This window comes from Pterocles gutturalis, unplaced genomic scaffold (assembly GCF_000699245.1).
Source record: "Pterocles gutturalis isolate BGI_N339 unplaced genomic scaffold, ASM69924v1 scaffold2356, whole genome shotgun sequence".
NCBI classification, from domain to species: Eukaryota; Metazoa; Chordata; class Aves; order Pterocliformes; family Pteroclidae; genus Pterocles; species Pterocles gutturalis.
Window position 1 is genome coordinate 81,942 of NW_010102758.1, and position 13,496 is coordinate 95,437.

The 13,496-nt window shown below is 42.3% G+C and overlaps 1 protein-coding gene across 2 annotated transcripts in view; it reads left to right on the forward strand.

Moving 5' to 3' along the window:
• The first annotated feature begins 12,143 nt into the window (after window positions 1-12,143).
• LOC104471159 (hepatocyte nuclear factor 4-beta-like) overlaps window positions 12,144-13,496 on the forward strand; it is a 22,449-nt gene continuing 21,096 nt past the window's right edge. Inside the window, exon 1 of one of the 2 annotated variants that reach the window (XM_010086402.1) lies at window positions 12,144-12,314. In XM_010086402.1, the coding sequence (XP_010084704.1) occupies window positions 12,200-12,314 (115 nt within the window). In that variant the 5' untranslated portion in view covers window positions 12,144-12,199. The remainder of the gene's footprint in view (window positions 12,315-13,496) is intronic. The other variant, XM_010086403.1, reaches the window with a different exon arrangement.

The following is a 13,496-nucleotide window of genomic DNA, read 5'->3' on the forward strand; positions in this document are numbered from 1 at the left end:
ATAAAGAGCCTTTTCCCCGTGCTAATATTTCATTGGTGTTTTTATGCAGAATTTTGGCCTGGAGCAAAGTATAATTGGCAGGCAGCATTTAACCGGGAAGGCCACACTGACCTATTTCAGCAAGGGACCACAGAATAACAAATCCCTGTTATGCTCTAAACATAACTGAAATCAGAAATGAAGCTTGGGTTGCAGAACTCCTCCAGGGTTCAAGGCTGATTTCCCCCTTCTCCCCCTGAAATACCTGGGGAAAAGCAAACAAACAAACAGGAGGACTCAGATTAAGTTATTCCACATGGTAGCGGATAAAAACAGTTGTAGTATTGGGAGTTTGAGTGCATCATCTGGTGTTGCACTTTAGCTGTGCTCCCACTGGTCATCCTGTCAGCACAGATGCTCCCCCTTGTTCTCCCTGTGCATGGGCTTCTGACAGTAATTTTAATTAGAGCTGGTAAAGACCTTCCTTTTGCCTTTTATTGCTTTTTCCTCTGTTAAATTTTTCCTTCACTCTTTGAAATTTGTACGTAACATGAAGAGGTGGGATCGATGCAGGTTAGATAGCAAATAAAACGAGAGATGTGCCAGCTTGTCACTGAGCCTGGCAGCCACCAGGTAAACCCAGGACAGGGAGAGGGGGAGCTTCCCTGGCCCTTCTGCTCTGGGCCATCAGATAAGCCAGCAGGCAAAGCAAGGATGGGAAAGAAGACTTTTACATCCTATGTGTATATTTAGATACACGTGTCATATACACATTGTATATATTATACACAATATATACACACATTATATATTATATACAATATACATACACATAGTACACACACACGTATACAAGCTAGTAGCTAATTCTCAAAACATTGCAAAATCCTAATGCTGTAACATGGTGTATATTCTCTCTCTTTCAAAATATGTTATAAATGCCACTGCCTTTTTAATTTTTTTTTCCTTTTTTTCCCCCTGATTTACAGCAGGTAAGCCAGTGACACTGCTTCTGTGAGACTGGGGGGATTTTTCCCCCTGGGATGACTGTTGCACAAGCAGAACTACCAACAGCTGACGTGTAACTGCCCTGACTGTCAAGGTAAGAAAGCACTGAGCTTTCCAGGAAATTGTCATTATAGTGAGAGAACGCATTGCCAAAACTGGGGAGTGGAGAAAAGGGAAAGCAGAAAAATTGGGGGGTTTTATTTCCTGCTATTCACTGTTCAGCAGCATGGACTGCAGCATTGACAGAGTAATTTTCCAAAACATTGTCGGTGTTCAGAAATTGAAGTTTAGCTTGAGACATAATTTTTTGCCCTCCTGTTAAAATCTTGGGCAAAGGCAAATGAAGATGCAATGATTCAGGCTGAGAATGACTTTGGCATCTGGAAGCTCACAGATGGTCATTTCTGGGTCAGAGAACTGGCTGGAGGGTTCTGTGGGATGTTCCATATTTCAATCAGCCTAAATCACTGTGGTCATATTCATTGCAATAATAATAAAAAAAATAAACCAAACCAAACCTTTCCAAATAGGTCTGTTCCACTCTTCTGAAGCTGCCTCCCAAAGTTATCGGACACATTACAGTAAATACGTACCTCTGAATGGGGTCAGGTCTCCCTGTTAGGAACGGTCTTGCTTGTTGGAGGACTGGCATGGGGCTGAGAACTGGATGGTGGAGAAGCTTGGTTCAGAACCATGAGGTCATTTTAATAAAATGAAGGTTTTTGTGCAACTTACTGGTGTGTCCCTTTAGATTAGATTTAGGCTAGATCCCAATACTTTTTGAATCCGTATGGTTTTACTGAGCTAAGTGGATTGGATTCTGATCTGCAAACCCTCCTCATTCCAATGCTCTTCCCTGGTAAAAGGACTGGTTCAGTGTGACCGCCGGTCATGTAAATTGGTATGTGGCACAAAAAATACATATCACACCTGTCCCTGAGGCTGTGACTTTTACTATACATTTGCATTCAGAAGATTTGCTAAAAACTCTGCTTTGAGGGAATTTCAACACTGTGGCTACTCAGGAGCGAAAGAAAGAGGACTGTGTCATTTGCTGGCTAACTCAAATTTCTGAATGATTCATTGGATGTCACCTACTCTTTAAGATACAAAATCAGTCTAATTAAATACAGATGTGAAAAGTATAGCCTATATGATGGATATAAGGAAAACATACTTTTCCATGTGAGTGGCAAAGCCCGCAGCCGCAAATACCTCTCCAGTTTGGCAGCCTCAAAAATGTACCCACAAATATTATTCATCTCAGTGGTCTGCAAAGATTTATCAGGGGTTATAGCTTCCTGAAAACAGCTGTGAAACTAGGAGTTTTCTATACGAGTGTGTTTGTCACTCAGCAAACAGTCACTTTCTTTTACTATACCCACCAGCCTAAGAGAGCAGCAATTACGAGTAAGGCAGTCCCGAAGAGACTGAAGTGTTCAAAAATGGATATTATGGGGAAAATATAGCTTGATGTTTACAATAATTTCTCCAATGTAAAGTCATAAAAAGCATCTTTCCAACATGTAAATATGTGTACTTAACACTTTTTTGTGGGAGAATCTTTCAGAAAGAAAAATCTGTTTACATTTGCCCCAAATACTTTAAAAATAGTTTCTCATTCTGGATGAGGAAGGCAGAATATATCCACCTATAGATGAATGCAATAACTCCAAAACTGCAGGAGTGGAGTAAGATGGATCTGGTATCCTTTGATTTTGATGAACAACCAGATCATGGTTTATGGATGTTGCTGAATCACTATGTTAGATCAGATTTCTTCACGGTCACTAAGGCATTTTTAAAAGATATGCCTACTGGAAATAAGAAAAAAGGAAAAATCCCCATGGGATGTAGGACTGATAGCTCATTAGAGATGTACACTGGAGTGTGCTAAAGACTGTAAGTGCACTAACATGCACCCCAAACAATGCCAGTATTTTTTTTCCACATTCCCAGAGACTGCAGTGCCATTAATGTTACTCAGAGCTTTGCTTCGTGAAGGAGCCACAGGATAAGCTGCTGAATGACAGTGATGGGTTAAATATGTGCTGATGATACTCATTTTTTTGTCTTTCAATGTCTAGCTGAGATGGATGGTTTATAATGGCTAGAGAGAGAGACAGTGCTTCCTAGGAACCGCTGGGCTTTCTCAGATCCTGTTTTAAAAACAGATAAAATAGGGGCTGCTCCTGTGCTTCAGTTCTGTAGACTAAACTGTCTCTTCTTATTGATTTTCTCATTTTTCTTTTTACCTTATCACTTTGATGTTATCCATGAAGATTTATAGATATTGTCCCCAAAGCCTCATTAATTTCGCTATGATAGCCATTTTAGATAATCCATAGTTTTCAAAAAATCAATATTTTTTTAGGTTTGTGCCTGATTCAGCTTTCTAGTCCCTTGCATAAATGGAAGGTTTTTCTCCAGAGCATCCTACACATGTTGGTTGAAGATCTTTTCTTCTTACCCTGATGCTGAGCTCCAACAAAATCCTTCTCTATGTACAAGAGCTGCAAGATCAGACGTGCAAATATATAATGGATTATTGCAGCTAAAGTGGACTTGACCTGGGGTTTTTTTGAAGTGGTATGTCTTCTGTCCTTTTTGAGCTTTTTATATTTGCACTGGGTTTACTACAAAAGACAAAACTGAAAGGAGTAATTTGGAGGAACTCCACATTGGTCCTGAAACATTAATTTATTTGAAGAATGGCAAAACTAGAAAATCTAGGGGACAAGAACAGAAACCAAAACTACCCAACAAAATGCTGCGTGATTTCCCCACTATGAACCTTGCCTTCAGCTCCTCTGTTTATGGTAACACAGATGATGATTCAGGTGTTCACAGCCAAAGGTCAACTCATTCTTGACGCTCCTCTGGAACTGAGCCAAAATCAGTTGATGTTTATCTCATGTATTGAAAATATTGTGTGAAAATACAGAGGAAAATGGGATGAAAATCCCTACAACTGGAAAAGGTGGGTTTTGGTGAAATTTCCATCCTCAAGGTGGTGAAAGCTGGATCTAGATTCTGCCACAGAAATCTTAAAATGCAAAAGAAAATCAAAGAAAAAAGTAAACACTTGTAGACCCAAAACTAGAAATTTGTAAGCCACAAGCCAAAGTCGAAGTCCTGGGTTAAATTTTGGAAATGGGAGATATTACAACTTAAGTTATGAGAGCATGACTTTGGTAGAAGAATACCTTTAAAAGGTTGCTTTATACAGCAGAAAAGGGCTTGTAAAATAATAAGGGCATCCCTAAAATAGAACAGCAGCACCATAAAACACTCATCGTGCTTTCAGTGCGAGGTGAGAACTTGCACTCCTAACCTCCCACATCGGAGCTGGGTCCTGAATAGCGTTTCTGTTTTCTCTTCAGCCGAGCTAATGACAGATCCGAAGAAGTGTCAACACTGAAACCGAAAAAGCCCGAAGTGGCAGGAATGTGTTCGTGGGGGAGTAAATACTCTTTCCAAGGTTGGTTACTCCTGACTAATGGCATGTCATTTTCAGCTAGAAAAACCAAAAAAACTTGCCCAGAGGCAGCAGAGTGCTCCAGATGAGTCCCATGCCTGCTCCCAGCAGCCGCGGGTGAGGTAACACTGCTCCCCTCTCCCAGCTCCTCTCTCCTCGCCTGCTGCCAGCCCCGAGTGTCATTCTCTCTGTTGGCAGGGGGAATTCATCTTATGTGACTTCCAAAAAAATTGCAGGTTGAATGTAAGTCACCTATGGTCCCTGTGTGCTCTGTTTAGAGAGATTGGCATCGCTATGCAATTCATCCCCGGTCCCTTGGAGACCTGTCCTAGTCTGGGATGAGTCACCCTCTGGACAGAGGATGAGAGGAAATGGCCTCAAGTTGTGCCACGGGAGGTTTAGCTTGGATATTAGGAAAAATTTCTTCACTGAAAGGGTTATCAAGCACTGGAACAGGCTGCCCAGGGAAATGGTTGAGTCACCATCCCTGGAGGTATTTAAAAGACGTGTAGATGTGTCACTTAAGGACATGGTTTAGTGGTGGACTTGGCAGCGTTAGGTTAACGGTTGGACTGGATGATCTTAAAGGTCTTTTCCAACCTAGATGATTCTATGATTCTATGACATGCCAATTTTTGTTTAGTGGCTGCAGAGATACTGACATTTGCAATCCAGATACAAAGTCTGGGATGGTGCAAATTAGGAGAACTGAGTCGCTCAGCGCAGTGGGCAGTGATTTGGGGCAGCCAGTCTGCTGCAACCCCATATTTCTCTGACTGGCATAAATCTGGACCAGCGAATCCCATCCCGAGGGCAATGAAGTGGGTGTATGAGGGAAGGACTGCAAGGCTGGGCACATCTCCCTTGGTTTTCTTCACATGTTTTCGTTCTCCAGATAGCATGCTCCAACGTGTGTTTTCCACTTTCTGTTTCTTGACAGTTTAGAGAAGTTTGGGCTGGATTGGTCTAAGAGCAGAGCAGAGCTTGGCCCAAACTCTTGCGATTATTTGAGTCTGGATTTTCCCATGTAAGCCCAGCCTAGGAAAGACTCATGGAAAAGAAGTGGGTGTCATCTCTGTAGGAAATAATTGGAAACAGAGCATTTTCCTGCCAGAGAGTGAAACACTGCAAAAAGTCTCACCTGCGAGACACTAAAAAGTTATTTGAGATAAGTTACATGTTGATTTTGGTAAGTGAGATGGAGTTTCACAAACGTGTAAATGCTTTCATGAGTTGATGGTGTCAGGTATGATCTATTCAGAAATTCTTGTCTTTTCAGACAAAATGTGTTGTTCCCCCAACAATTTGTCAGTTTTGTTACATGGGACATAAATTTCCTCTTAGCTATAGAAGCTGATCATGACTTTTGAAATCTCAGCCACGTGCACTGAGCAGTAAGCAAGTTGCTGAGGGTTCAAATTAAAGTCTGAAGCTGGTACCATGACTTATGTTTGCAAACAAAAATAAGAATCAAAATGTTTTGTTTCTGTCCTTTTGGTACATTTTATTTTGTTCATTGCTAAATATTTTTATTTCCCTCCCTTCTTCTGAGAATTTCAAAATTCAATTGCAAATGAGAAATCATTTTGAAACCAACAAATATTATTTTCCCCAAAAAGTATTTAATGAAGTTTGTTCTCATTTTTTTTCATAATTATGCCAAGTGCTGATCAACTGTCCTCTTTCAAGAAAGGAAAAGAAACAAGAAGTACTCTGGAATATCCCCAAGGAATACCCACTGACAGAGGCATTTGTTAACGTGAGGGAAAAGATGCTGTTTCAGAAACATTGCAGGCATTTCCTTACTCCTGCTTTTGGAAAACAAAAAAACTGAAATCCAAACTGGTGCATGCAGGTGTCAGGTGTTTACTGTGAAGTGTTTGCCAGCAAGGGACAGGTTTGCAAAGGGCATCGGACTCCAAGAGACCCCATGTAGGCTGGGAAATGAGGTTTTACTCAGGTGTCCAAAAAAATTGAATTTATTTCTAAAACACCAGTGACCTGTGGCTACGTGAAGATATCTTTGCAAATCCAGTCGTTATTCCCAGTGGGAGCTCCCGTTTCTCAACAGATCTGAAATTCAGGCTGTTTCATTTTTAGAAACCTAAATAAGCACTTAGCGCTTCTGAAAAGCTGACCTTGGCCAAACGCGCTGTGGCCAAGAACGAAAGTTACATGAACTCAGAAAGAACAAACCGTCAGGTTAACCTTTGGTCACTGGAAGAATGCAAATCATTTCAGATTTATTCCCCAAATCCAATTCAGTTTTCATCTGCTCTGAACAGTCAGTACATCAGTAAAATAACTGGAAATAACATGAATTAACCAACCTGGAGCAGTTGCTGGTAGCAGGGTCTTTGTGTGATTTGTGCTTGACAATTTGTAAAGACCAGAATCCATTATTCAAACCTGGTGAAAAAAAGGGGTTTTGTATGTTTTTTGGGTTTGGTGGGGTTTGTTTGTTTGTTTGTTTGTTTTTTAATAATCCTAAAGGAATTTTTTTAGCCTAGTGATTGGAGCTTGCTTAACTTTCTATTTTCCCCAAAGGGTTGCTATGGAAGATCGATTCTAATTGATCTAAAAGCAAAAGTGTTTGGCAGCAGTAAAGCAAAATAAATTTGTCTGTTTGCTTTTCTCCTCTTTATCCACCTGTAGGATGGGTGATGATATCCCATGTCCATCATGTCATGTCCATCACAGGGACTTGAGGAAGGCTGTCTGGCTAATCCCATCCCTGCCGGAGATGCTGTCAAGTCATTGTGGAGAAAAGCTTGTGTCCTTACTCAGATTTTGTTCACCACCTTAGAGTGTGACTGACGAGTATTCCAGAAATTTAGTATGTATGTCTCTAAACAACCTCAGATTTGGTGGGTTTGGACTCTAAAGGATCTCTGTCGTGCCTGGAGGTCTTTGAGGCACAGCTACTGATGGATGGGTTTCCAGCAGAGCATGAAACAAGCCACCAAGCCCAAACCAAGATAATGTTAAGAGCCAGTTGCCATTAGCTTTACTGGGAATGGTATTAGCTGGGGGTGTGGGGACCTTTTGAGAACTGTAGGGAAGTGAGCAGGGCGTAAGACTGGAGCCACATTTCATTTCTCTTCCATTGTTCACATCGCTCTTCCACAGCACTGGAAGAAATAAATTGCTCAGCTTCGATGTCACTGATGGAATAATTTGCCTCTGTTGGGTTTCCACCTATTCAGAGAGGGGATGAGGCTGGAACTGATGGCGGTCCATATGGCTTTTGCTCAGCACCACAGGATGCTGAATGTCAGCCTTAAACCCCATCAGCATCCTCTGTGATCAGCCCTGCGACTGTCAGATTAGGCTGCGGTGACACTACCACTCCTAATGGGTACCTGCGTGTCCTGCTTTTTAAACACAGAATGAGTTTAAAACACAGTAAATTAAGAAAGACGCTACTCAAGAAATTTCTTAAAATTTTTTTTAATTTATGAATAATCACTACACAGACAAAATGCTTTCAGGAGATACAGCTGGAAGAACGAGCAGCCCTCACTATACAGTCACAGCACTGTGGAAATGTAATATTTATTGTAATAAGAAATACCTGGCAATGGCAAGAGAGATTTGAATGCTAACTGTACAGCAAATATCATTCAGTGATATGTACCATGAGCAACTGCACCCAGAAAAGGAGGAAACTGACTTAATAGACATCTGGTCTAGATAAATGTGTCATGTCTGCTGTTGTAATTATATGCCAATGATATGATTTCACACGGCTTACAATCTCAGAAGCATACTGTTTCTAATTATAGTTACCCCCCAAAAAAGTCCTTACTGGCTTCTGCTGCTCAATTACTGTTTTTATCCAGACTCCCTCTCTCTCAGTAGGTAATTTTACGGCTACTGTTGCTTCTGGTACCTGAACATCGCTGGATTTATGCTCACTAATCCCTGCAAGGCCAGGAAAGAGTATAATTATTGCCGCAGTTCAGATGGAGAAAATCTTCACAACAGTGGTAAAGCTTCTAAATGTTCTTCTAAGAATAAGAGAAGAAAACTTCGGTGCCAAAAATCTTTAGTGGCTTGAGTCTGCCTCACGATTTTGCATAGCAACAAGTTTTTCGTTAGGTTTTAATGTCTCAGAGACCTCTCCCCATATGCAGCATAGAGTTACGTTCCTTTCAAAACCAGCCTCCAGAGATGGATGTGTGGCTGCCATAGCTTGCAAACATCTTCTCCCACCGCTTCACTCGCCAAAGAAATGTTTCTAATGGCTTGTCTGGGGTACTTTGTGTCTTCTCTTAATTAATCAAAGAGTTGTTATCTTTTCTGCACTTCACCTTGTCTAAAAAGAATTCCCCAAAACATCTGAGTTTTATTTCCAGGAATAAGCGCATTGTCTTATTGGGACCATGTGTTCATCAGAGCTTGCCCTTCGTCCTCTCTGACGTTCATATGAGAAACCATATTGATTCATTCCCAGAGCACTATCTTTGAAGATTTGTACTATTTTTATTAAACATAACTCTGGTATTTTCTCCCTTCTCCTCTCTCCCCTGTAGCCTCCAGCTACATCCAGCCTCGCTGAGTCAAAAAAAGGAATAAATGGAAAACATATTGAAAAGAGGTTTCTGTCCATATGGAGGAGGATTGACATCAATTTGCAAACTGGGAAGACTGTGTTATACCATCCAGTTTTGCCTTTGGTTACCCGTACACCTAAGATGCCTGTGCAGGCGAGTCAATGCCCGAACACTCAAGGAAAGGACGGACACTCCCAGTCCTACCCCCTCGCTAGAAAACCAGCTGTTGGCCAACCCCACAAATCTCCACCTTCAAATTTTTCCTTACTGTTGCCCTGCTTTGTGAAGGATTTGAGATTGCTTATGTCCCCAAAGTGCCTCTTGTGTGCTCATCACTTGTTTCCACCAGAGACCGACCGAGGCTGGTGCCCTCTGGACACCCTGGGAGACACTGGTGAGAAGACCGAAGCACCTTCAGGCTCACTGTCCTTCAGGGTGATGCCAAAGCATTGAGGGCCAAGCACCACCCCTCTCCCACCCGCCACCAGCCTGTTTCCCCCATCAAAGATAGCTTCCCAAGGGCAGATTTAGATGTCTAACACTTGCTTGAGGTCAGCTGGAGAGAAAAAAAAACTCCCCAACAGGTCCACTGTGTCAGGTTAAATCGTTGTAAGGTAATGAAGAAACCAGGCAGAGATTTTCTGGTCCTTGGCTGGGACAGGCGTCTGCTCCATTGTGGTAATGAACAATGCTGAGTAGAGGTGAGGGCACCTCAAAGTGAGCTAGAGTTCTTCTGATGTTAATGAAACTCAGTCCCAGCCTTGAACAGATCACAGTTGAACTGCAGCTGTGACTCAGAAAGTGATGTAAGAAAGCAGGGAAAGGAAAAAGAAGAAACTGTTCAGCCCTCAGCACAGTTTTGGTACTCCTGAGGGCTGCTTTTGCGCTGGAGTGGTTTGGAACAAGGCCCTGAAATCTATTTGAAATAGATAAAAATGCCTTGTAGTATCACTCCAGCACCACTTTCCATAACAAGTCAGTCCTGATTAGCGACGTGGATGTGGTGTTGAAATCTGAGCCTGAACTATGAAATTCACTCTATAACCTTTTTCTTATTCCCAATGCTCTTTTCTCATTCCCACAGTGAAAAAACATCCAAGCTCATCCTCATCTCCCCTCTGTCTTTGGAAATGAGCCTTAAACCTCACTTCAGAGTGAGAGACTGAGAACATTGAGGGATCTCTAAAGCCAACTATACCAGGGCCAAAGCCCAGTTTTCTTCTCACTGGGCCACAACTGCCCAAAATCATGGTGAATACCAATATGGCCATTTTAACAGTGAGGAACCCACCCCAAACCCCCTGGAACTGTAGAAGGGTGAGAACTCTTGGCTGCAAGAGTAGCAGAGTACTAAGAATCAGGCAGGACTGTGCCCATAGCTCATTAATAGGTCTAATCAAGACCGCCATTGAGTAAGAGGCAAGAATGACTAATCAGATGCTAACTTAGCTGATGCTGGCATTACTGAAAGCCTGGGGACATAGTCCAAGGATAAAAACATAACGTCTTATCTAACCAAGGAGTCATTGGTGCACCACCAGTTACAACACGTTCTTAAAAAAGGAAAGAAGGAAAAAAATATCTATAGCACATTAAATTATTTTATGTCCCAGAAATGATAAGAAAATAAAGCTAAGAGTTCGTGCACCCAATCTTTGTAGGGGAAAAGCCTATCTGGAGTTAACCCATTGCAATGTCCACTGTAAGTCCTCAGGATATGGAAAAATCCATTTAAAAAATAAAAGTAAATTGGGGATGAAATCAAAATGAGTATATCTAAGACATTTCAAAACTCAGTTTTGGCACATTTCTTGCTATTTGGGGATTGCTAGATGCATGGGTCCGCCCTGCTCCTCAGTTCAGTGAGAGTTCAGGCAGTCTGGCAATCCTCTTCTTTTGGCCAAGGCTCCTTTTCTGGCAACACATCTCCCTATTTCTCAAGACTCTTCTTTTCCTCCAGTTTCAACAGGATGTTGAACTGGATCTCGCAGAACAGCTCATGGAAAGGAAAGGCCCTCTGACACAAAACAACGTCACTGGAGAGGGAACTGTAATGTCAGGGAAGGTGTTTGGAAGGTGAAACCAGGAATAAACCAAGCACTTGAAGCTATATCGCTTTGCACGGCTGTGTTTTATTTCCAGTCTTTTGCAGTACAGCTCATGAGTCTTAACAAGGAAAGAACTATTCAGTAAATTAAAAAAAAAACAAAAAAACCCAACCCACAGTGTTGTGGGGAAAAACTGGAGTTGTATTTCCATAATATGGGCCTTTCCCAGAAAAGCCAGGCACAGGTCAGTGTGAAATGCAACACCACACATCTGCAAGGGAGTCTGCCCGGTTCCTTCCAGTCTTTTCCATCGTCACCATTTGCGATCGCTTGAAACCTTCTGCCCTAACAACTCAACCACAACCGAGCTCCTTCTCAGTAGGAGCTCGGGGAGATTGGGGCTGCCTGGGGTGTTGGGAGGGAGAAGATGCAGGTGACAGGGACAGTGGGTGCTGGGTAGAAGAAGTCACCTCCTCTCTGCCTACGGGGCAGGGTGAAACCATGCGGGTGGTTGTAATGAAGCCCCATGTTTCCCTTCCAGTAGGAACTCAAGGTGTGATCTGGTGTGCAGCACTGTTGGCGTCTCACGGCAACACCTCAGGTTCTCAATGCTGACTTATCTTGATGGTCTTCAGCCAGTGGTGACACTGACTCATTGCCTTCACCAGCTTCAAGTGACAGCATTTGGTCTTCTCCCAAAGGCCGGTAGCCGAGCAAGGTGACATCGGCACGGGTGTTATTTGACATGGCCGCTGCTTTGCCCTGGAAAAGCGGCGCATGTGCGCAAACGCCTCTCCACAGCCCTTTTCAAAATGTTTGCGTAGGAACAGCCATAAAGTGAGTTATATTGACCCAAAGATGCAATCCAAATCGTTTGAGTCTAGGCCTTATCTACATCATATTATCAGGACCAAGAGAGCACAGATGCACCCCGGGAAGGGAGGGGACTGCGTGCGCTAGAGGGAACGGCTTCGTCCCCTCTCTCCTGGCACGGGGAGGGGACTGCGGGCAGAGCTGGGTAATGATTTGTCATTGCACGGGCTGGGGTGTCTCTCTTTGCAGAGGAAATCTTGGCCGTGATTGACAGCAGGGCTGTTTTTTGCCGCTTCCATTGCTGTTGACAAGTAATAATGAAGCTTTGTCAGTCCATCATGGACATGGATATGCCAGATTACGTCGACTCCTTGGACTCCTCTTACACCATGCTGGAATTTGACAACCTTCGCGTGCTCCCAAATAACACCGGTGAGATTTCTGTTCGTTTCCTCTTGAATATGCTCCACTACCTTTGTTATAAAGCTGAACGCTTAGGAAAGACAGGTAGGAGGTGTGGGGCAAAGGGTGGAAGGGGTAATATTTAAGCAGCTGACCTGTCAACTTCTGTTGCACCTGCATTTATATTTGGGCTGAAACGGGACCCCTTCACTTGTCAGTCCTATTTTCAGTTATTCTTTTCCTTGGTGGGCTGAGCGTCATGTCCTGAGGAGCCTAGAAGGTATTGCCAATGTTGGTAGAGCTCTTCATGGCACGCCATAGGTTTGTCCCTCTATATGACTTAAGAGAGGAGTTATTACTGATATTTCTTCCTTAAAAATGTGTGTTTTGTTCCCATATGTGACTTAGGTTCATATTTAATCCTTGGAAAAAAATGCCGTCTCAAATGACATTTGTTTCTTACTCAGGCAATACACCATGTGCCAATTTAACTTGTTCCTAGGTACTCAGATTGAGAAGCAATATCTAAATCATTACTTGCCTTAAATTTTTTTCTGGCTACCAAGATGATATAAAAGCCCTTACAGCACACTAAAAACTTGATTGTGAGGCATGAGTTTTTATAGGCAAAGAATTCAGTTTTGTTTGCAGAAGTAAAGCTTATTGCATGATATTTAGGTTTTGAATAGACAAAAGTATTCTGATATAAAGTGAACCCTATTCTGCAAAATTGACTGTTCGCTGTGTGAAAAATAAAGGACACTTTAGTCATATAGAAGGAGACCAATTGTGTAACTGAATGGATTCCAATGTTAGCAATGCCTTTGGAGAGTTTTGGCAGCACTTCCTTTAATCTGTTTAGAGACTTAGTGAAATTAAGATGGGATTTTCAGGGTCTCACGTTTGCTCATTAGCTGTCTCATCAAAAGAAACCAGAGTTTCAGCAAAGCTATTATCTACAACAGAAAATGATTAGACATATTACTGTGGGACACGGAGGGATGTCAAGAGACAAGTAAAGTTAAAAGGTCCAAAGAAATTTGAATTGAAAATTGACTTCAAGAAAAGCCCTGTCTGTCCCCAAATAAAGGATTTTCAATTTTTTTTTTTTTTTGCCAGCTCCAGATAGACTGGATCTTATTTTTTATTCTTGCAGAAAGGTTTCCATCTGCCATCCTACTCCAGAAACATTATTTAACACAGATGTTTCCC